The sequence below is a fragment of the Tachypleus tridentatus genome, unplaced genomic scaffold (genome assembly GCF_004210375.1).
Source record: "Tachypleus tridentatus isolate NWPU-2018 unplaced genomic scaffold, ASM421037v1 Hic_cluster_1, whole genome shotgun sequence".
Lineage (NCBI taxonomy): Eukaryota > Metazoa > Arthropoda > Merostomata > Xiphosura > Limulidae > Tachypleus > Tachypleus tridentatus.
In genome coordinates this window covers 27,280,890-27,303,170 of record NW_027467777.1, presented here as the reverse complement: position 1 = coordinate 27,303,170, position 22,281 = coordinate 27,280,890, and the positions used below count along the sequence as shown (strand labels likewise).

At 33.4% G+C, this 22,281-nt stretch overlaps 1 protein-coding gene across 1 annotated transcript in view; it reads right to left on the bottom strand.

The window, feature by feature from the left end:
* LOC143241936 (WASH complex subunit 5-like) overlaps positions 1–21,865 on the bottom strand; it is a 74,229-nt gene extending 52,364 nt beyond the window's left edge. Inside the window, 9 exon segments of the mRNA XM_076485250.1 lie at positions 1,963–2,076; positions 5,256–5,408; positions 5,807–5,879; positions 8,004–8,123; positions 9,824–9,924; positions 18,079–18,163; positions 18,496–18,602; positions 19,775–20,049; positions 21,738–21,865. Coding sequence (XP_076341365.1) covers positions 1,963–2,076; positions 5,256–5,408; positions 5,807–5,879; positions 8,004–8,123; positions 9,824–9,924; positions 18,079–18,163; positions 18,496–18,602; positions 19,775–19,999 — 978 coding nt within the window. The 5' untranslated portion in view covers positions 20,000–20,049; positions 21,738–21,865.
* Between the last annotated feature and the right edge of the window lie 416 nt (positions 21,866–22,281).

The window sequence follows — 22,281 nt, the reverse complement described above, 5'->3', positions numbered from 1 at the left end:
ACTGTAATGTGTTTTCATGTGTTAGAATCTTCACATAATTGAACTGTAATGTGTTTTCATGTGTTAGAATCTTCACATAATTGAACTGTAATGTGTTTTCATGTGTTAGAATCTTCACATAATTGAACTGTAACTTGTTTTTGTCTTAGAATCTTCACATAATTGAACTGTAACTTGTTTTTGTGTTAGAATCTTCACATAATTGAACTGTAATGTGTTTTCATGTGTTAGAATCTTCACATAATTGAACTGTAACTTGTTTTTGTGTTAGAATCTTCACATAATTGAACTGTAACTTGTTTTTTGTGTTAGAATCTTCACATAATTGAACTGTAACTTGTTTTTTGTGTTAGAATCTTCGCATAATTGAACTGTAACTTGTTTTGTGTTAGAATCTTCGCATAATTGAACTGTAACTTGTTTTTTGTGTTAGAATCTTCGCATAATTGAACTGTAACTTGTTTTTGTGTTAGAATCTTAGCATAATTGAACTGTAACTGTTTTTTGTGTTAGAATCTTCGCATAATTGAACTGTAACTTGTTTTTGTGTTAGAATCTTCGCATAATTGAACTGTAACTTGTTTTTGTGTTAGAATCTTCGCATAATTGAACTGTAACTTGTTTTTGTGTTAGAATCTTCGCATAATTGAACTGTAACTTGTTTTTGTGTTAGAATCTTCGCATAATTGAACTGTAACTTGTTTTTGTGTTAGAATCTTTGCATAATTGAACTGTAACTTGTTTTTGTGTTAGAATCTTCACATAATTGAACTGTAACTTGTTTTTGTGTTAGAATCTTCACATAATTGAACTGTAATGTGTTTCATGTGTTAGAATCTTCACATAATTGAACTGTAATGTGTTTTCATGTGTTAGAATCTTCACATAATTGAACTGTAATGTGTTTTCATGTGTTAGAATCTTCACATAATTGAACTGTAATGTGTTTTCATGTGTTAGAATCTTCACATAATTGAACTGTAACTTGTTTTTGTGTTAGAATCTTCGCATAATTGAACTGTAACTTGTTTTTGTGTTAGAATCTTCGCATAATTGAACTGTAACTTGTTTTTGTGTTAGAATCTTCACATAATTGAACTGTAATGTGTTTCATGTGTTAGAATCTTCACATAATTGAACTGTAACTTGTTTTTGTGTTAGAATCTTCGCATAATTGAACTGTAACTTGTTTTTGTGTTAGAATCTTCACATAATTGAACTGTAACTTGTTTTTGTGTTAGAATCTTCACATAATTGAACTGTAACTTGTTTTTTGTGTTAGAATCTTCGCATAATTGAACTGTAACTTGTTTTTGTGTTAGAATCTTCGCATAATTGAACTGTAACTTGTTTTTGTGTTAGAATCTTCACATAATTGAACTGTAACTTGTTTTTGTGTTAGAATCTTCACATAATTGAACTGTAACTTGTTTTTGTGTTAGAATCTTCGCATAATTGAACTGTAACTTGTTTTTGTGTTAGAATCTTCGCATAATTGAACTGTAACTTGTTTTTGTGTTAGAATCTTCGCATAATTGAACTGTAATGTGTTTCATGTGTTAGAATCTTCACATAATTGAACTGTAATGTGTTTTCATGTGTTAGAATCTTCACATAATTGAACTGTAATGTGTTTTCATGTGTTAGAATCTTCACATAATTGAACTGTAATGTGTTTTCATGTGTTAGAATCTTCACATAATTGAACTGTAACTTGTTTTTGTGTTAGAATCTTCACATAATTGAACTGTAACTTGTTTTTGTGTTAGAATCTTCACATAATTAAAGTGTAATGTGTTTTCATGTGTTGGTCTTCACAAAATTGAACTGTAATTTGTTTTTATACACAATAATGTTTATCAAACTATATTTGAAGTGTCTGGAGTTCCTAGGCAGAAATGACCACAACAAAGCCAGTTACTGTGGTTCAACACTCATCCTTACACCAAAACTTAATGATACCTGCTCCTTAATGTTTGTTGGATCTAATGTATTGGTAAGTGCTTGTTTAGCAGCTTTGTACGGATCCCAAGCTTCCAACAGATTTACTGTCATTCCCATGTACACGCTGATTACCTGAAATACACAAAAGTATCTTAATCAATAAGTGTACAACATATTTGTTCTTTACATACAGATAGTGACTACATTCACATACATTCTAAAATTAACTGAAATATATTCAGAACTATTATTGTTACTCAACTCAACATACTAATTGAAAAACAGATAGTTAAGCCATGAAAATTAAAATAGTAAATAACTTAAATAGGTTTAACAACTTTATAATAACTGTCAAATATTGTTCTGACAATTATATGATCTCAGGCCATTGGTCATGATTGCATATTATTGCCAAAGGCTACAACTTCTATTATAACAACTCTACAAAATACAGAGGTCATTTTAGATCACATGCTCAACATTGTAGATGGACATCTCATGTTCAACATTATCGATGGAATCTCATGTACAACACTGGAAAACTTGAAAGGTTTATGATCAAACAGAGTTCCAACCTTTTCAGACTACTTTTCTTTTGACTAGTTTTATATAAATATGTAGCTGACAGTTTACTTTGTATACATTACCAGCACATATTCTCAACTTCACTGCACTGGTTGTTTGGGACAGAAAGTTTTTCTTCCCTCTGCTTTACACAAGACTGACTTGGACTGGGAGTTTTGAGCCTGCTGCACTTTGACTGTTAAGTTTTTAACTTCCATGCAGAGTACTGGAGGTTAATAGTGGCTGAAAAGAAGTTCTAGGCTTTGTTGCTATCTCACCCACAAAGATGACCAAGTTTTTCCTTTCCATACGGAGTACTGTAGACTGAGACTGGCTTGGACAGAAGTTCTGGGGTCTGTTGCTGTCTCACCCACAAAGATGACCAAGTTTTTCCTTTCCATACGGAGTACTGGAGATTGAGACTGGCTTGGACAGACGTTCTGGGGTCTGTTGTTATCTCACCCACAAAGATGACCAAGTTTTTCCTTTCCATATGGAGTACTGGAGATTGAGACTGGCTTGGACAGAAGTTCTGGGGTCTGTTGCTATCTCACCCATAAAGATGACCAAGTTTTTCCTTTCCATTTCTTGACATACTCATCAGCAAACAAGCAAGACAAATCACCACAAGTGTATGCAGAAAACATACCTGCTCTTTCAGTCCTATCATCCAACCTCAATAAAATGTGGTATAACCCAATGCCTAAACAAGAGAGCAGAAAACATTTGCAATAAGACATCCGTCAAAGCAGAACGCCAAAATGATCTCAGAGTTTTAAACAGAATGGTTACACCTCCTCCTTCATCAAATACTCCTTGAAGACCACAACAGAAAGAAAAGATCAGAAAGTCACCACCACAACCACCATTTACCTACCGCACCTACAACAATTCAGTGAAAAACTCAAACATATAGCCAAAATTTCAACATTGAAGTCTGGTGGAAATCCTACAATACATTAAGGTCCATTCTGGTAAAAAACAAACAGTGACCTACCAAAGTGACCTACCTACTCAAACATGTCACCTATGAAATTCCATGTTCCTGCAACGATACATACATTGGAGAAATGGAAAGAAAACTCACAACAAGTATAAAAGAACATAAAGATAGTACAAGACTCATGAAAACACAAAATTCAAAGCACTCCACGTCAATTGGACATACAATAAACTGGGAAAAAGTAGAATCTCCAACACAGACAAATTCTGGAAGACAATAAAAATCAAAGAATGATTCTATATCAACACTATTAAATTTCACTAAACAGAAATTCCAGATTAGAGGTGAGTAGCCTGTGGCCACCATTGGTTGAATCTACAGGAAATCTCTCCTCAGAAATGGTAATAATCCAACCAATCATAATATGCTCTCCACACCCCACCAGGAAACTATAAAGGACAGACAACATCTTACACACACATTGACCTGAAGATGAAATTCAAAGACTAGAAATATCATCCTCTACACTTATCTCCCCAACAGGCAGCTGCCGTTCTTTCAACAGTTTTAACATGAACTGCATTATCACATACATAACGCATAACGTGATTAGAAGTAAATTGGATATGGAATATAAACTGATGAGATATATACACACACACACACACATCAACTAAAACATATATATGGTCATCAGTATAACCTGGATATGGGATGTATATAATATTTTGTATATAATATACACATACACACACTGATCAGCTACAACATACAGATGGTCATCAGTATAACCTGGATATGGTATGTATATTATATACACACACACACACACACTGATCAGCTGAAACATATAATGGTCATCAGTATAACCTGGATAAGGTATGCATATTATATGTATAGACACACACAGACACTGATCAGCTAAAACATACAGATGGCCATCAGTATAACCTGGATATGGACTGATCAACTAAAACATATATATGGTCATCAGTATAACCTGGATATGGGATGTATATAATATTTTTTATATAATATACACATACACACACTGATCAGCGACAACATACAGATGGTCATCAGTATAACCTGGATATGGTATGTATATTATATACACACACACACACACACTGATCAGCTGAAACATATAATGGTCATCAGTATAACCTGGATAAGGTATGCATATTATATGTATAGACACACACAGACACTGATCAGCTGAAACATATAATGGTCATCGGTATAACCTGGATAAGGTATGCATATTATATGTATAGACACACACAGACACTGATCAGCTGAAACATATAATGGTCATCGGTATAACCTGGATAAGGTATGCATATTATATGTATAGACACACACAGACACTGATCAGCTAAAACATACAGATGGCCATCAGTATAACCTGGATATGGACTGATCAACTAAAACATATATATGGTCATCAGTATAACCTGGATATGGTATGTATATTATACACACACACACACACACACACACACTGATCAGCTGAAACTTATAATGGTCATCAGTATAACCTGGATAAGGTATGCATATTATATGTATAGACACACACAGACACTGATCAGCTAAAACATACAGATGGCCATCAGTATAACCTGGATATAGACTGATCAGCTAAAACATTATAGATGTTTATCATCCATATATCCAGGTTATATATATATATATATATATATATATATATAGTTGAAAATCATAAGAGAAGCATCTTATATTACATCTCTTGAGAGATTACATTAATACAATTCTCTCAGTATCAATACATCCTCAAACTCACCCAGTTGTCAGGAAAATACCTATCAACGATCTCTCTCATTTTAGATGTCTGATTATGAAGAATCTCGGGTGAGAAGTACAGAGAAATGTACAACATGGAAGCCTGGTTAGCTAAGGCAGTACTACGATGTTCAGGGAAGGGAAAAGCTGCAATCTACAACAAGTAAATAACAATATTTAAATATTATTGAAGCACAGATAACCCTCGTGTAGCTTTTGTATGAAGTTAAAAAAACAAACAAAAAATCATTCAACATGTCATCTTTTATCGGCAAAACTCCTGGTAAATAATAACTATCAAATCCATATAGTAATCCACATATGTATCTGTTTTAAAAAATGTATATATGACTGTACAGTTTAGATTAATAATTCACATAAAAACAAAAATATTAGGCACATAAAATTCAGTGAATTTCACTTAAACTTTTATATTTTGTGGTTTGTAAACTTACATTAGTATATAATAAATTATATAACAGCACTGAAATTATTGCACATGTAGATAGAAGAAACACTTTTAATGCTTAAACTGATATTAAAATAGCATACCTGATTGTACAGGTCATCTGAACGAAGTCTTCCAACAATTAAGTTGATATACATGGAGTTCAGGGGGACACGTCTGACAAAAACAGAAAACATTGTAGCTATAGATAAGTATCTTAGAGAATAGATGGTTATAAGTATAACCATGTCAGTTCATGTAAGATGATGAAAATAAATACATTAAACACAGAAATAATTAGGGTTAAGTAAAAAAAGCATGTCTCTACTCTTCATAAGAAATAAATTAATATTTTAATTATCCAATGGATAGCCTCACAAATTATAACATCAGTGTGCAGAGGTACAGATAGAAAACGTCTGATATTTCATTGCTAGTAGTATGAACATTACAAGTACCACACATTATCAACTGCTGAAAACCTATTAAAGATGAACTGTGTCTGAAACATTATATGAATAGTGTGATAATATCAAGGATAAAGTATGATGTGCCAACACACCAATGTGTGAACCATCAAGGACGAACTGATGTGCCACCACACCACTGTGTGAACCATCAAAGACGAACTGATGTATTATTAAATTAGTGTTTGAACCATCAAGGACAAACTGATGTGCCACCACACCAGTGTGCGAACCATCAAAGACGAACTAATGTGCCACCACACCAGTGTGCGAACCATCAAAGACGAACTAATGTGCCACCACACCAGTGTGCAAACCATCAAAGACGAACTAATGTGCCACCACACCAGTGTGCGAACCATCAAGGACGAACTAATGTGCCACCACACCAGTGTGCGAACCATCAAGGACAAACTAATGTGCCACCACACCAGTGTGCGAACCATCAAGGACGAACTAATGTGCCACCACACCAGTGTGCGAACCATCAAGGACGAACTAATGTGCCACCACACCAGTGTGCGAACCATCAAAGACGAACTAATGTGCCACCACACCAGTGTGCGAACCATCAAGGACGAACTAATGTGCCACCACACCAGTGTGCGAACCATCAAGGACGAACTAATGTGCCACCACACCAGTGTGCGAACCATCAAGGACGAACTAATGTGCCACCACACCAGTGTGCGAACCATCAAGGACGAACTAATGTGCCACCACACCAGTGTGCGAACCATCAAGGATGAACTAATGTGCCACCACACCAGTGTGCGAACCATCAAGGACGAACTAATGTGCCACCACACCAGTGTGCGAACCATCAAGGACGAACTAATGTGCCACCACACCAGTGTGCGAACCATCAGGACGAACTAATGTGCCACCACACCAGTGTGCTAACCATCAAGGACGAACTAATGTGCCACCACACCAGTGTGCAAACCATCAAGGACGAACTAATGTGCCACCACACCAGTGTGTGAACCATCAAGAACAAACTAATGTGCCACCACACCAGTGTGTGAACCATCAACAACGAACTGATGTGCTTTTAAATTAATGTGTGAACTATGAAAAATAAAATGATGTGCTACCAGACAAGTGTGAAACTATCATGGATGAACTGAATGGTGGTTTGTTATCATAAGAAAACTGAAGTTCTTTTTTGTATGTTACTGTACTGATAGGAACTAAGTCAGACTACAAGCTACGTATAAAATCAATTATTAATATCAAGTAATTTTAGGAAGAAATGTTAGCATTTACCTTTTATGTAAAAAAGATTTTAGTTTTCTATAAACATAATACCTGCCTAACTAAGTTCTTTAAAAGATACAGAATCTGAGGTTTTCAACAAGTCAGATATTTGACAAAAGAAATAAGGACTGAGGTTACTTCAACAAGTCACATATTTGGACAAAGTCCACTGTTGGAAAGACTGTGGTTACTTCAAGAAGTCACATATTTGGATAAAGCCCATTGTGTGAAAGACTGGGGTTACTTCAACAAGTCACATATTTGGATAAAGTCTTCTGTTGAGAAAACTGGGGTTACTTCAGAAAGTCAGGTATTTGGATAAAGTCCACTGTGTGAAAGACTGAGATTACTTCAACAAGCCAGATATTTAGATAAAGCCTGCTTTGTGAAAGACTTAGGATACTTCAACATGTCAGATATTCGAATACGTTCAACTAGCTGGTTATGTATTTCAAACCTACATCACAACCTAAAGCAATAAATTAAAAACCATGAGTTAAGACTAGTTAAAAAAGACTAGTTCAGAAAAATGGTGGTTACTGAAAACATTCATTGTCCAAAAGTATGAACTAACCTAAAGTATTCTTCAGGATAATTTGGAGGTTTTTTGGCACCAAGAGCTCCACTATATCCAGTTGTTCGCAGAAGTTTACAGACATCATCAATGTTGGACTCAAAACTTGATCTCTGAGCACTATAATAACAGACATATGAACAAAACACTAGATATGATATGATAAACAAAGATTTTAAAGACATCAAGAGATCAAATAATCATAAAATAGTATATATATTTAAAAGCAACATAACATATGAAAGTGATAATCATGCAAGCGTACGTGCGCATTTGACCCAAGACTTTACACCTATACTTTTAGTAACATTCTCTACCAATAAGACTAATGCCATGCCAAGCTCCTATGATTTTCATTTCATCATCTCATAATTCGTTTAAAAATCTTTTTCACAGAAACCTCAGGCACACAAATGTGAACAACCACAACAATTATAGTGAGAATCACTTACTTAGAAGTACACAGATATGAACAACCAAGACAACAACAGTGAGATTCACTTACTTACACGTGCACAGATATGAACAACCGAGACAACAACAGTGAGATTCACTTACTTACACGTACACAGATACGAACAACCAAGACAACAACAGAGAGAATCACTTACTTACACGTACACAGATACGAACAACCAAGACAACAACAGAGAGAATCACTTACTTACACGTACACAGATACGAACAACCAAGACAACAACAGAGAGAATCACTTACTTACACGTACACAGATATGAACAACCAAGACAACAACAGAGAGAACCACTTACTTACACGTACACAGATATGAACAACCAAGACAACAACAGAGAGATTCACTTACTTACACGTACACAGATATGAACAACCAAGACAACAACAGTGAGAATCACTTACTTACACGTACACAGATATGAACAACCAAGACAACAACAGTGAAAATCACTTACTTACACGTACACAGATACCAACAACCAAGACAACAACAGTGAAAATCACTTACTTACACGTTCACAGATACGAACAACCAAGACAACAACAGTGAGAGTCACTTACTTACACGTTCACAGATACGAACAACCAAGACAACAACAGTGAGAATCACTTACTTACACGTTCACAGATACGAACAACCAAGACAACAACAGTGAAAATCACTTACTTACATGTACACAGATATGAACAACCAAGACAACAACAGTGAAAATCACTTACATGTACACAGATATGAACAACCAAGACAACAGTGAAAATTACTTACTTACATGTTAACAGATATGAACAATCATGACACAACAATAAAAATCATTCTTATATTTCTAATAAGCCACCAAGATGACTTGAACTTCATTAGCTCAATTTTGTCGAGTTTCAAAGAAAATGGTTAAGATATTTTTCTCACTGGTTTGAATACTAACTGCTTGGGTGTCAGCAACTTTTAAAGTTAAAAGTTTGTGTTTAGAGTTATCTGTAGGACTTCAGAATTACAAGCATGTTAATGAATACTCAACATGGATATGCATTACTTGATACTTCTCAGTATGAAAATGAAGGTACAGAAAATAATAAAAATCAAATAAACAAAGAAACACAGCATCACCGATTTCTAAAATTAACAGTTCACATGAAATAGTATGTCAATGTTAGTTGTTAACTGACAATATAAACTAGTGGTACCTGTATCTGTAGTAGGACACCAACAGTTCACATGAAATAGCATGTCAATGTTAGTTGTTAACTGACAATATAAACTAGTGGTACCTGTATCTATAGTAGGACACCAACAGTTCACATGAAATAGCATGCCAATGTTGTTAACTGACGATATAAACTAGTGGTACCTGTATCTGTAGTAGGACACCAACATACGTTCCCTCACTGACCCCTCTATCTTCTGATCAACTACCAACAGCATCACTCCACACAGATAGAGAGCTTCACACTAGAAAACACTATTCTTAGAAGTTGTCCCACCAATACTTATCACATAAAGCCACATTAATAAACATATTTTATTTATAAGTGACGTTCTTTAATATTTCTGAACTTTTATGGTATCAAAATATATATTACTTCTTTATTTTGTAACTGTTCTTAAAGGTTAATGATAATTTACCATAACTTAATCTGCTGGAAATACGTGTACTGTTTATAACCAAATTTTTTTAACAGTAGTTATAGACATTTAATATGTATGTACTTTAGGGTAATTATGACCTTAATTTGTACTTTAAGGTGCAAAATCATTCATCTCAGTTGTTGTTTTAATACTACTGATATACGGTTTTAAAACTGTTTTCTAAATTTTTTTTTTAATTACAATGCTACTTCTATTTTCCACATATGTCCATTTCTGACCATGTGTTGACAACTGATTTCTCTTTAGGAATATGTACTTCATCATAATTATTGACCATGTGTGGATAGCTGAGTTTCAACCCCAAGGATTTGTGTGACATAATTAACAGCCATAATAAGTTCACATTAGAAACAAGCAATGTCAGATAAAATATTATATCAAAACCAAAGATGATAACACATTAACACTCTACTTTTGTACTGGTGACAGTTATGATGAGATTAGTGACCACATTTTGGCCAAAGATCATCTGGAGAAAAAATGTGCAGCAGACTGAAGTTTTGAGTAAGTTTAATATGGAAAGTTGAAGCAGCACTGTAGTTGAAACAGAAGATTTAATTTTGATAAAAGATAAGACAGGTTTAATATTCTAACTCAGAGGTAGTAACTAATAATTTAGTTTCATATTTCTATAATAAAAAATTACATAACCACCATGGACAAACCTTTACTGTGTTAAATATTTAATATCAAAAATACTTTCAAAGATATAATTAATGATGAAAGTAACATTATTTTATAGACAATATTATTATCCTATGTTATTTTCATAATAAAAGTTTTATTACACTATTTTCAGCAAATGAGTTCCAGGAACATCTGCTTCGTAGCAAATGCTTTCATTTCAAAATTTTTATTTGCTAATAACAAAAATCACCTGGAAATGAATACATTTAACTGGACACGATATGAAAATATAATGCCTGTTAAATGACCAAAGAAGGCAACATAATAACCTTAGTACCAACAGTAACATATGCTTAATTAACAGCAAGATTCCAACGTTAAATCATGAAAAAGTAAACAATTCTTTTATAACTACAAAACAGATATTAGTAAGATGACAGGATGTTTAATAAGTTTAAGGCAACTGCCAAGAAGTAAACGAGATGTTACAACACACATTCAAGAAAGAGTTTAGAAGAGAAGAAAGCATAACCGTTAAAGGAAGTTCAAACTCTAGAAAGATGGGTGCTTATGCTATGATAATACATGTAGACCATCTAGGAAATTCAACTGTATCATATGTGTGAAATTCAGAGAATCATCAAAAGAAGAAGTGTCAGAGTCATATGCACGTGGTGCAGTCATGGTTTTTGTTCCACTTGAAATAATGGTGACATCCTACTGCACACTATAAACACTGAGATCATCCTATACAAGAAGTGTACAGCTGTGAATTACCTAGCTGAGACCCACCCTAAAAGTGTCCATTTATCTGAACTAGAGAACATTCATCACCCATGAAAGTTATATTACCATTTGATTTAGTGGTGTAAAACTTTTACTACATTCAGATTTTGATAAGATTTCTTGATGAACTGTTAAAGGATAACCATGTATATTAAATATACAAGTGTTATGGTAAATAAGCATATATTCCTTATGTTATTCTTTGACTTTGAATGATTTCTTTAGTTTATACATAACCTACATTGAGTTGGTGACTTCTGTACTCGTGACAGTTTATCCTGGTACTTAAACATTATTTGTAGCATGTTGTCTTACATATTCACTGGTGCATGTTACACAAGTATCTTAGCAACTGTTAAAGCTTCTCAATGCAGAGAGGTAAAAGTGTGTAGGTCATGATTTTTTTTAACTAAACTACTTTAATATCAAAAGTATACAAATAAACTTGGCATAAAAATGCATGTAATAAGTCAAATTTTAATATTACACAAGCTTCGAGTTCTAGTTTAAAAATAAGAAAATATTTTAAAAAATAATTAATGTCATCCTAGTGTGAGAAATAAATCACTTGCTCTATAGCAGTGGCCCCCAACCAGGGGTGCTCGCACCCCCTGCAGGTGCAAGATAACATTTGTTTGGGCCACCTTCACCTTTATTCTTAAATAAGTAATTACTGTGAAGGGTGCGAGAACATATAAACATTTTTTAGGGGTGTGGGGCATAAAAGTGGTTGGGAACCACTGTTCCATAGACATGCATTATTCTCTACGTTATTTACTATCTTCTCATGAAGTTTGAAATTTAATGTAAATTACTCATTATAATATTGTTATTAGTCAGGCAAAGTACAAGTTTTATAGCCTTTAACTGTGCTTGGTTAAAAACCCACAATCAACTCCTCTTGTCATGTCCACTTGTCACACCCCCTCTTGTACAAACTGCCAGCACTTCTCTCTGGTGTCTAATACTTATTATTTATAACCATTAGAAAGCCAATATTTTAATAAATCAAATGTCCTATTACATTGTTTCCTGTACAGAGGATTATCTGTTTCACTCCTATTTCATTACACTTAAATTAAAATGAATTTTTAACAATGCTTATTGTACAGTCTGAAAGTCAGAAAAAATTATGACAGTTATTGGATACTGTCTGCAACATTTATGTTTTATTATTCTGTGTTGTTAGATGCAATAGTTCATTAAATAAAAAATTATTTAGTGTAGTATTATATCGAGAGTTGCAAAGAAAACAAAAGATCCATTTAAGTAATATATTTCTTATTTGTCCTGAGTATTTCTTTCTTCTTAATATGAAAGTAACTACAATTTACAAATTAGAAATATATTTTGTTAAGCAAGGTTAGATTAATTAATATGAAGAAAAATAATAATAATTTTTCACAAGATACAATTGTAAGTAACCCATGTCTTAACATAATTCAAGAGAACTATATAAGGAACACATCTGTGAAATAATTAACAACTTGTGTAATGGGATTATTAGATAGACACAGTTCAAAAGGTAATAAAGCAGTAAAATAAGTAGAAAGACATGTATACTGTTATATAATTTAAGTTATTTAGGATAAACAAATGTAGTTTTATGGTACAATTTGAAACATTCGAGAAAGAAATATGGGTAATTTTAATTTATGTTACACATTTTTTTCAGTGTTTAAGAATTTGGTCAAACTGACCAATCTTTTATGTATATATTCATGATGCAAGAAACACACATAGGTCCAATAAGTCTTTATACAAAATGATAAAAGCACCATAACCCAAACACTTTCAAAAGATGGATCTTTCTTCTTCGTGAGTTAACTGGCAATCTTGTATACAGTTATGATAGAAATAACATGTGAAACAAAGGTTTCATGATTGCACATATGATACCTGATAATTTTCAGACGAAGAAAAGTATTTTTAATGCGAATACAAAACAATCACTTTACACTTGAATCAGTCAACATATTTATTCCATATATTCGTAGAGAATGTTTAGTAAAAACTCTGCTTTTATTTGTCTATAAAAGACTTGAAGTGCTTACTGATGGCTTGCAAAAATTTGTGAAGATAAACTAAACAAATTAAAAATTATAGTGTGGAAACTCTATAGGTCAATTTGAGGTGATGATTCAGGTCAAATTAATTAAGCCCATAGTGAGAGTAAAGAACAATATATCACTAATAGAAGTTGGTTTAATTCACAAATCTAATTGTATTTTGATCAATATACACAGTAACAGATATATTGCAAGTACAATTATGTATTAAAGTGTAATGAACTGAAACAAAATAGGATAAATTTTGAAAATAGACAATGTTTACATTAAAACACTTATTTTATGGCACAGATGTATTTATTGAGCAATGTTAATTAAACTTATGTTTAGGTTTTTCTTTCTAAAAAAGACAATATGAAAAAATCTTATCTTTAAATTATCTTCAATGTTTGTTTATGAGATTGACTGCTTATGTAGCATCATTTAAACACAACATTATCAGAATGTTTTTCCTTCATTAGTTACTATGCAGTCTGACTGCTTAAGTAACATCACTCAAATGTGTTGTAACATAAGTTACTTGGCTCAGAAAATTAAAGTCCATATTGAGTAGAGAACAAATCTGAACAAAGTTGTTTATGTCTAATAAAGGTAAAGTTAAACAAATATATATTAGTTGAGTGCAAAGTACTAACAATGTATTTTTAATGCAAGTGTATGTAAACACACACACACACTACATATATTACCAAAAGTACTGGCTGATAATGTTTTCGTCTCCAACTGTATTTACAATTGAATCTCATGATGTTCTCTTGTGTAACATTTACAATAGCTAAGATCACTGAATACAACATTGGTGGTATAAGATATTTCATCCCATTTATTGTGTCAATGTGGAATGTTCTGGGCATCAAAAACAATCTCACACAGAACAAGAAATGTATCACATAAGATTTCAATGACACTGAAGATGTTAAGTAGCACATCACTGAATTCAGGGGAGATTCATGTTGATGGACTTTACAGGCACTTAAGTCAAGGTGCCAGTACTTATGGGGTATAAAATAATAAAGTTTCACAGTTTCATGGATTACTTGTAATATTGAAAGAGGCTGTTACATTGTGACATTTTGGAAAACACTGTAATAATGACACTATAGGGAAGGAAGAACCACAACTTCTTCAGGCTGACAATGTGATACTGCACAGTAGTTTAGACAAACAATACTCAAAATATGTCTTCATCAATTCTGAGCTTTGTTCTATATCTAACTAAACTTGTCATAATTTCTAGAAATAAAGTTTGAAATCTTCCTATTTGTAGTCTGGTCTATTCTATCACATATCTCAAGGTGAAATAATAATTTTCTCAAAAGGATACAATTCTTTAGTAATATTGTTTACACATAAATAACTTAAACTAAGGGAGAAAGCAGTGAATATTAGAGCCAGTTTCTTTCTGAATGGTATATAATAAATTTTTGTTACCAGTTTTTGTATGGCAAGTACTTGAACACCACTGATGTTAACTTTAAGTGTCCGAACGTGTGTTGTCAGGTTACATCAACCACAACAACTAAAGATTACAACAGAATGTTTTGAGCCATTAGTTATCCAATAATAAGCAACATTCAATGATGAAAATTAAAAAATTGTTGGTCAGTCTTAGTAATGCATTTTGTTTTGATGAGTTAGCTAAACTTCTCAGAAACAGATAACTTATTGTCACCTTGTACTAGTAAAAAACTTCCAAATTTGTTTTCTAATCAAGTAAGCTGTAAGTCTAATCCAAAAGGTGAAAACAAAATGAAAATAAAAAAATTGTTTAATTCTGATTATGTGTAATAACTGTGAAAAGTATCAGTTATTATACACTAACAACTTCTGTTGATTGTAATCAATGAGATAATTAATTAATGTTTGGGTGAAACAAGTACAAATTTACCATTTAGCAGATAACTATGGTCTGATACTAAACACCTGGAGAAACCAACTTATTAATTTAATAATATAAAAACTCATAACCTTAAAAGTTTAAGTTGTTTGATTGCTCTGCCTGAGTCTTGATGGCTAAGAAGGTGGAAGAAGTGCTTAATACCTGTAAAACCTAGAGTATCAACAGTATTGAAAAGAGAAATGTTGCGATCAGAGAGCATATGTTTTACAGAGCAACCCCTCCTATCAAAATTAGCACTTCCCCAGAAGGGATGATGTACATCAAAGTCCCCAAGGATGGAAAAGGGAGACAGCAACTGTTCTATGAGAGCATTAAGGTCTGATTGATCATATGTCTCTCCAGGTGACAGGAAGAGAGAACAAACAGTGATAGTATGACCAAAGGAAACACAGATGGCTATGTCCTCCAAGGGTGTGTTGAGTGGTAAAGACAGGCTGGGCACATGCTGATCAACCAACAGTGCAACCCCACCATGCACTCATCCATCATACAGCCTGTCATTTCTGAACAAAGAAAACCTCCAAAAGGTGACTGTGACGACAGGTTTCAGAAATGTTTCCTGTAAGGAAAGACAAACAGGATGGTAGGAGGCAATCAGGGTTTGGATGTCATCTAGATTAGAAAGTAAACCTTGACAGTTCCATTGTATCAGGATGGCCATTTTTATTTCTGTGTAGGAAATTGGGTGGAAAATCCTTGTGTTTATGACCATGTCTTTTTTTCTTACTTTCCTTATTCGAGGGAGGTCTATTGACCTCCATGGATCCTGGCCTGGGTCGATTGGGCAGGTCTTTGCTGTTGGAAAAGGATTCCAGTGACTGTGGACGTGAATGAACGATTGTTTTGCATCCTGGGGTGGGAGAAGATGTATCTGAGGAAACGCCTGTACCTGGAACCAAAAGGATGTGTATCTTGAGGTTTGGTTGAATGTATATGAGGGACAGAGATAGATGTTGAAGTTGATTCATCAACTTTCATAACCATGGAGGCTTTTCATTTGTTTCAAGAACAATTATTTAGGAGGCACAAAGATCTGTCTGCACTCCCGTAAAAGTTGTGAAATGAAGTGCAGCAGCCAGACATCTGAGATGAAGTGGTGGACAGCAATTTTTGAGCCTCAGGATAAGTAATGATATGAATCGTTTTCAAACACTGCACCTCTTTTTCTTCCAACCATTTAGGGCAAGAACAAAAGTAGGATGGGTGAGAGCCATTGCAAATGATGCAACGAGGGTCAGTTTCACACCCACAGGCATCATGGTCCTTGCCACTGCAAGAAGCACACATCAAGGAACCATGACATGATGTCTTCAAGTGACCGAACTGTTAACACTGAAAGCACTGGAGAATGTTTGGAATGTATGGCTGTACTCTGTAATTAAGATAACCTGCCTTGATGATAGTAGGTGGGCATGGCGACGTAAATGAAGACATTGGTGGGCACCGTAATTTCATTTTTGCGAGTGGATGTATGCCTCACTGTGGAAACTCCTTGGGTGGAGAAACCAGCAAGAATCTCAGACTCTGGGAAGTTCTTTAAACTCCTCTCAACAATAACTCTTTGTGATAAATTCAAAGTAGCATGAGGTGTAACCTCAATAGGTACATCCCCAATTGCCTTTGAATGCAAGAGGAGATCACTGTGTTGAGATGTGGATGTTTCCACCAGTATGTCACTAGATTGAAGCTTCTTTACTGACTTTAGAGAACCGGCAAGACCCTCTAGTCCCTTCTGAATGAAAAGGGAGACATTTGCCCTAATAGCTTGTCTGAAAGTGAATGCAATATAAAAAAAAATGAGGTAGAACAAGTGCTACAGATGGTGAGGATTGCTGCTCAGAATCTTCAAGATGTGGCCGTTTTATAGACTGTTTTTTCACCATTTTATTAAGATTTTTAATTGGAGTATCCATAATAAAGAGAGGGAAATTTCGGTGCTCACCCACCATGGAGCCCTATGAGGGTACGCACTACAATGTCAAACAAGGACACTGCAGCAATCCCAGGGTTTTGTGAGCACTATACCCAAATACCAGCATCAGATATAATGTCCACAACATCTGTTGAGAACATCCAACACTGGTGCTTGATTGACCCTAGCCAGAGAGGACCAGCTGACTGACCCAAGGGGGCCACCCCAAGGCAGCCCATCTACAGGAATTCAAGACCAAAGTGATGTGTTAGGGTAGGACCCCTCAACCACCAGGATCCTCTACTCCTCTTAACAGCAAACACATGGGTAGATGTTTAGATCCCAGAGGAGGTAAACAGAACCTTCCCTGGGAGGTCCCCTCACCACATACAGGAATCCACACTGAGAGGTCAACAGATATACGAAACAGTGTAGACCATGCCAAGATTACAGAAGTACATTTATTTCACCAATTACTATAACTAAACCTATGATTATTGTATTTCAGAAAATAAGAAATTTCCATTATTAGCTTAATTAAATAGCACAGAAATACTTCTAATGATGCTACATATGTAACCATATAAGTTTGTTTCTTCTTATGCACCCAGCTACACAATATATATGAATTTTGTTTCCTCTAAAATAAATTTGTATCTTACCAGCAATTGTTTCCCATCTTCTATTAGAAGAACAGATTCAATAGTTTGTTGTATATACACTCCTTCATCAAGTTCTTCAAGATACCTAAATGAAGATTATAATGTTTTGTGGCAGTCAGGTTTAGTAATTACTTACTACACATGATACTGTCCATACTATTTACACAAAAAGGACTTTTTGAATAAAAACTACACCCATCATCCTACAATAAAGTCCTGTGCAAGGTAACAAGAACATCTATAAATTTTATATTCACCGTTTCTTTGGATAAATAATCAGAAGTTTTAACCTTCTGCATCATAACTAAACATCAGACAAATATATTTCACATTTCAGTGCACACATTTGAAGATCTCCGAAACGAAATTTTTCTAGGAATCATCATATTGAAATAACCCACTCATGATATTAGTTACCTGTTCAAATCCAGCATATATTTGTGGACACTCTCAAATGCCAAATAAAATCTTGTCAATATCTCGATGTAGTTTTCCCTGAATTCCTCATCTCGATCTTGTAATTGCTGAAATGAAAAGTTAAAATAAGATCTTGATTTAAAATAACCCACTTTTTTATAAATATTATTTTATCTTTCACAGATGCCAATGCTCAGTTTTGGGTATTATCCACAACTAAATTGTAACAAGGAGTCTTGTTGTACTGTATGGAAAATGTTACACTATAATCTCACGGAGTTAACAACACAGTCAATAACAAAGGTAATCACTGTCAATTTGAATAGAATACTTTTACCTCAATCAGTTAAATATTGTACTTGTAGTCACGAGCTCAGATGTAAAATCAACAAAAGTGTAACACTTAGAGTCTACTACGTGAACTTCTGTAAATCTCAGCAGACATTTATTAGAATGGCTAATTGAAGAAGTTACTTTTATTAACTGAATTTTTTAAAACTGATGGTAGGCTAAATCCATCTAAATACAATTTAGCAAAAACAAATTCTGCTCTAACTGGAAAAATTGTAAGAGCAAAGTTAAAGAAATTCAGAACAAGATAAAACTAATTTAACCTTGTAACTTGAGTAACAGTGAATTTTCATCATTTTGTAGCCAATTACTGTTTCTCAGTCTTGGCTGTCATGGTATTATGTTTATCTCAACTTTAAGGGTAATGTTCTAAAATTATAAGAAAAGTTTTCTCCCATTCTTTACAACAGTACGAAGTAAAAGGCTTTCAGCTTGATACAAATCACCATAATATGATAAAAGTTTAGTTATTTCTGTTAAAAGAAATTACAGTTTAATTTTTATTTTATTATTTACTTCAATTATATTTTTTACAGTATGATAGGTAATGGTTTTCATGGAACAAGATGAAGTAGGCTTAGGTACTCATGTATCAAATATAACAAAACTAGCTTTATTATTCAATTTTCCCATTTCAATTCTTTCAATTAAATCTTCATTAATGGTTAAGAAAAACTTTTTTTTTTCCTTGATAAATATGACAAGCATACAGAATAATGTGATTACTGTAGTAATTTGTTTTATTCTGTATTCTACAAGAAATTACTGTGCTGGCAAATCAGTTACAAAATTAATAACATGCAAACAGTTAACACCAGTACCATGTTGCAGTAAACTAAAAATGAATTATATAGAAATTTATTTTGAAATATAAATTATAAAATGCAATTTTTGAATATTTTCATATTGTCAAAAGATGTTTACTTACAGGATTAGTTTCTATTTTGTTATCATACACATCTGCCATTTGGAAATAACTAAAATCACAAAGAACATCTGTATATTTCAGTTGGTCTGACTTATTCTCCAATCTGAAGACAGCTGGAACCACGTCGGCTAGTCGAAGAAGTTCAGCAATGACTGCATTACCCCTGGACACCAGTCGTAGCAAGTTTTGTCCACAAGCATTATTATCAGCTAGAAAATCTACCATTTTGACCACGATTTCACCAAAAAACCTTTAGCGTGATCATGAAGTTTCCACTGTGTATTAATAAAAATGACAGTTTTAACATAATAAAACAAAAGTTTTAAATTATGTTTCACATTTTATACACAGAAGGTAGATAGTAATGTCATGGTCACAATAATTTGTTGATAGCTATGTTTTCAATTTTAGCTATTCTTAGCAAGTTTCAATATTAAGTGGTATACCTCTGTTTAAGTAAACACAGTTGATGATTTATATGAAATAAGTATGCTGAACTATATACTTGTTATAATTAAGTTTAACTTATTATATGAAGGATTTGAAATTGTTGATGTTTGGAATGTAATAAATTCTAAATTACCGATTGCGGTTTACATTCTCTTGTGCTTTAAAAAGATTATACATTTGTAGCAGTCATGGAATCTTTCCAGCCATTATATTACTAAGTGACCGAAGGTACATTTGTACCAGTTACAGAAATTTTCCAGCTACACCAGTACTGACTGATTAAAATTACATTCAAATGAGCTTTAGAAACTTTCCATCTGTGATAATGATTAACTAAATTACAGATCTAAGTTCTAAAGGCAAGACATCAAAATCTAAATGGTATTAGTTTCATGGAAAGAAAAAAACTGATTATGAGAACAAAATAATTTGAAGATTTTACTGCTTTATATAATAATTACATATATAATTATTCTACAAATAGAAAAAAATGCATTTATATTTCAAAACATACTCTGCCTGTTACTAATGGAATGACACATCCTCTCTTAATCAACGTTGGTTACAATGCCAAACTACAAAACATTTGATAATTACTCAGTAATTCAATATCAAATTTGTTAGTTGTTTATGTTATTAAATAATGATATGAACATTAATGTTTAAATTTCTCTAGTATAATGTTTTGATTCTCCTTATAGAGATGATAAAATTATTTATATAGTCTGGTAACATAACCAATCGGCTCAAAATTGTATTATTCCAACACTGAGAGAAAACAGTGAATATACACTGAACACAAAACAAAGTCCCGAGGTAAATAATGCCTCAAATGTTAAATTAGGACAAAGCCTAAGTCTAACTGTTAGACTAGTGGTGAAGGTACAGAAACCCACAATTAGTACTTATTCTATTTCTAGTCTTACAGTTACATTGATATTAGTATCATTCTATGGGTATAAAAAAAATGAACACCATACCACTAACTTATACCATAAAATATTGTAAAATGGTCAATGAAAATGCAAAACGACATTAGGTTTAGGTTGTTGTTTTTGTTTGCTTTGATGTAATATTTTATGACAGATCCTATATTAACTTAATTACTAATAGTTATAGATGGACTAAACTGTATGGTGTGCACTCTCAGTCTCTATAGCAACATATGACATTTAAGTTTTAAACAAAACTATAAGGTACGAGAGCCTAATAGTAGTATCAGTAAATCACTAACATTAAATATATAACAATAACTACAAGTGTAATACTAAAGGTAAAACTGTAAAATTAATGTTAATGTCAGTTTGGAACCTCGAGTGAAAACAAACAAAACCACCTTTGGATAACGAAATAACAGTTTGATTAACTTTTGTTTCCTGTCTTCATATATTACAATTTATACAAAATTTCAACCACAGTTTAACTTTATGCATAACCGAACAGTAAGCGTCTCCGAGAAAGTGTAATATATACGAAACAAATTACTGTCAAAATTATAAAATAATATTCCTACCACAAGTCACATCGAGCATTTCTAATTAAAGGGGTGTTGTTATTCATATGACATTCGTTACCTGGATTTTTAAACTATAAATACGAAATCCATCACTATTAATTAATAAAATATGCTGGTATTATTATTTGGAGTAATATTTTAAAACATTTTATTATTAAAATAGACAATTAAATGTGGATCTGAATACGACTAAATGAAAGAAATCCAGAAATTAGAGCTTCTGCAATAGAAATGGGACAATTATTTATTCATTTATATAAGAAATTTTAAAATTATATTTAAAATGTTGATATATACAATCTTTTGTGGGCCCGGCATGGCCAAGCGCGTAAGGCGCGCGACTCGTAATCCGAGGGTCGCGGGTTTGCGCCCGCGTCGCGCTAAACATGCTCGCCCTCCCAGCCGTGGGAGCGTTATAATGTAACGGTCAATCCCACTTTTCGTTGGTAAAAGAGTAGCCCAAGAGTTGGCGGTGGGTGGTGATGACTAGCTGCCTTCCCTCTAGTCTTACACTGCTAAATTAGGGACGGCTAGCACAGAT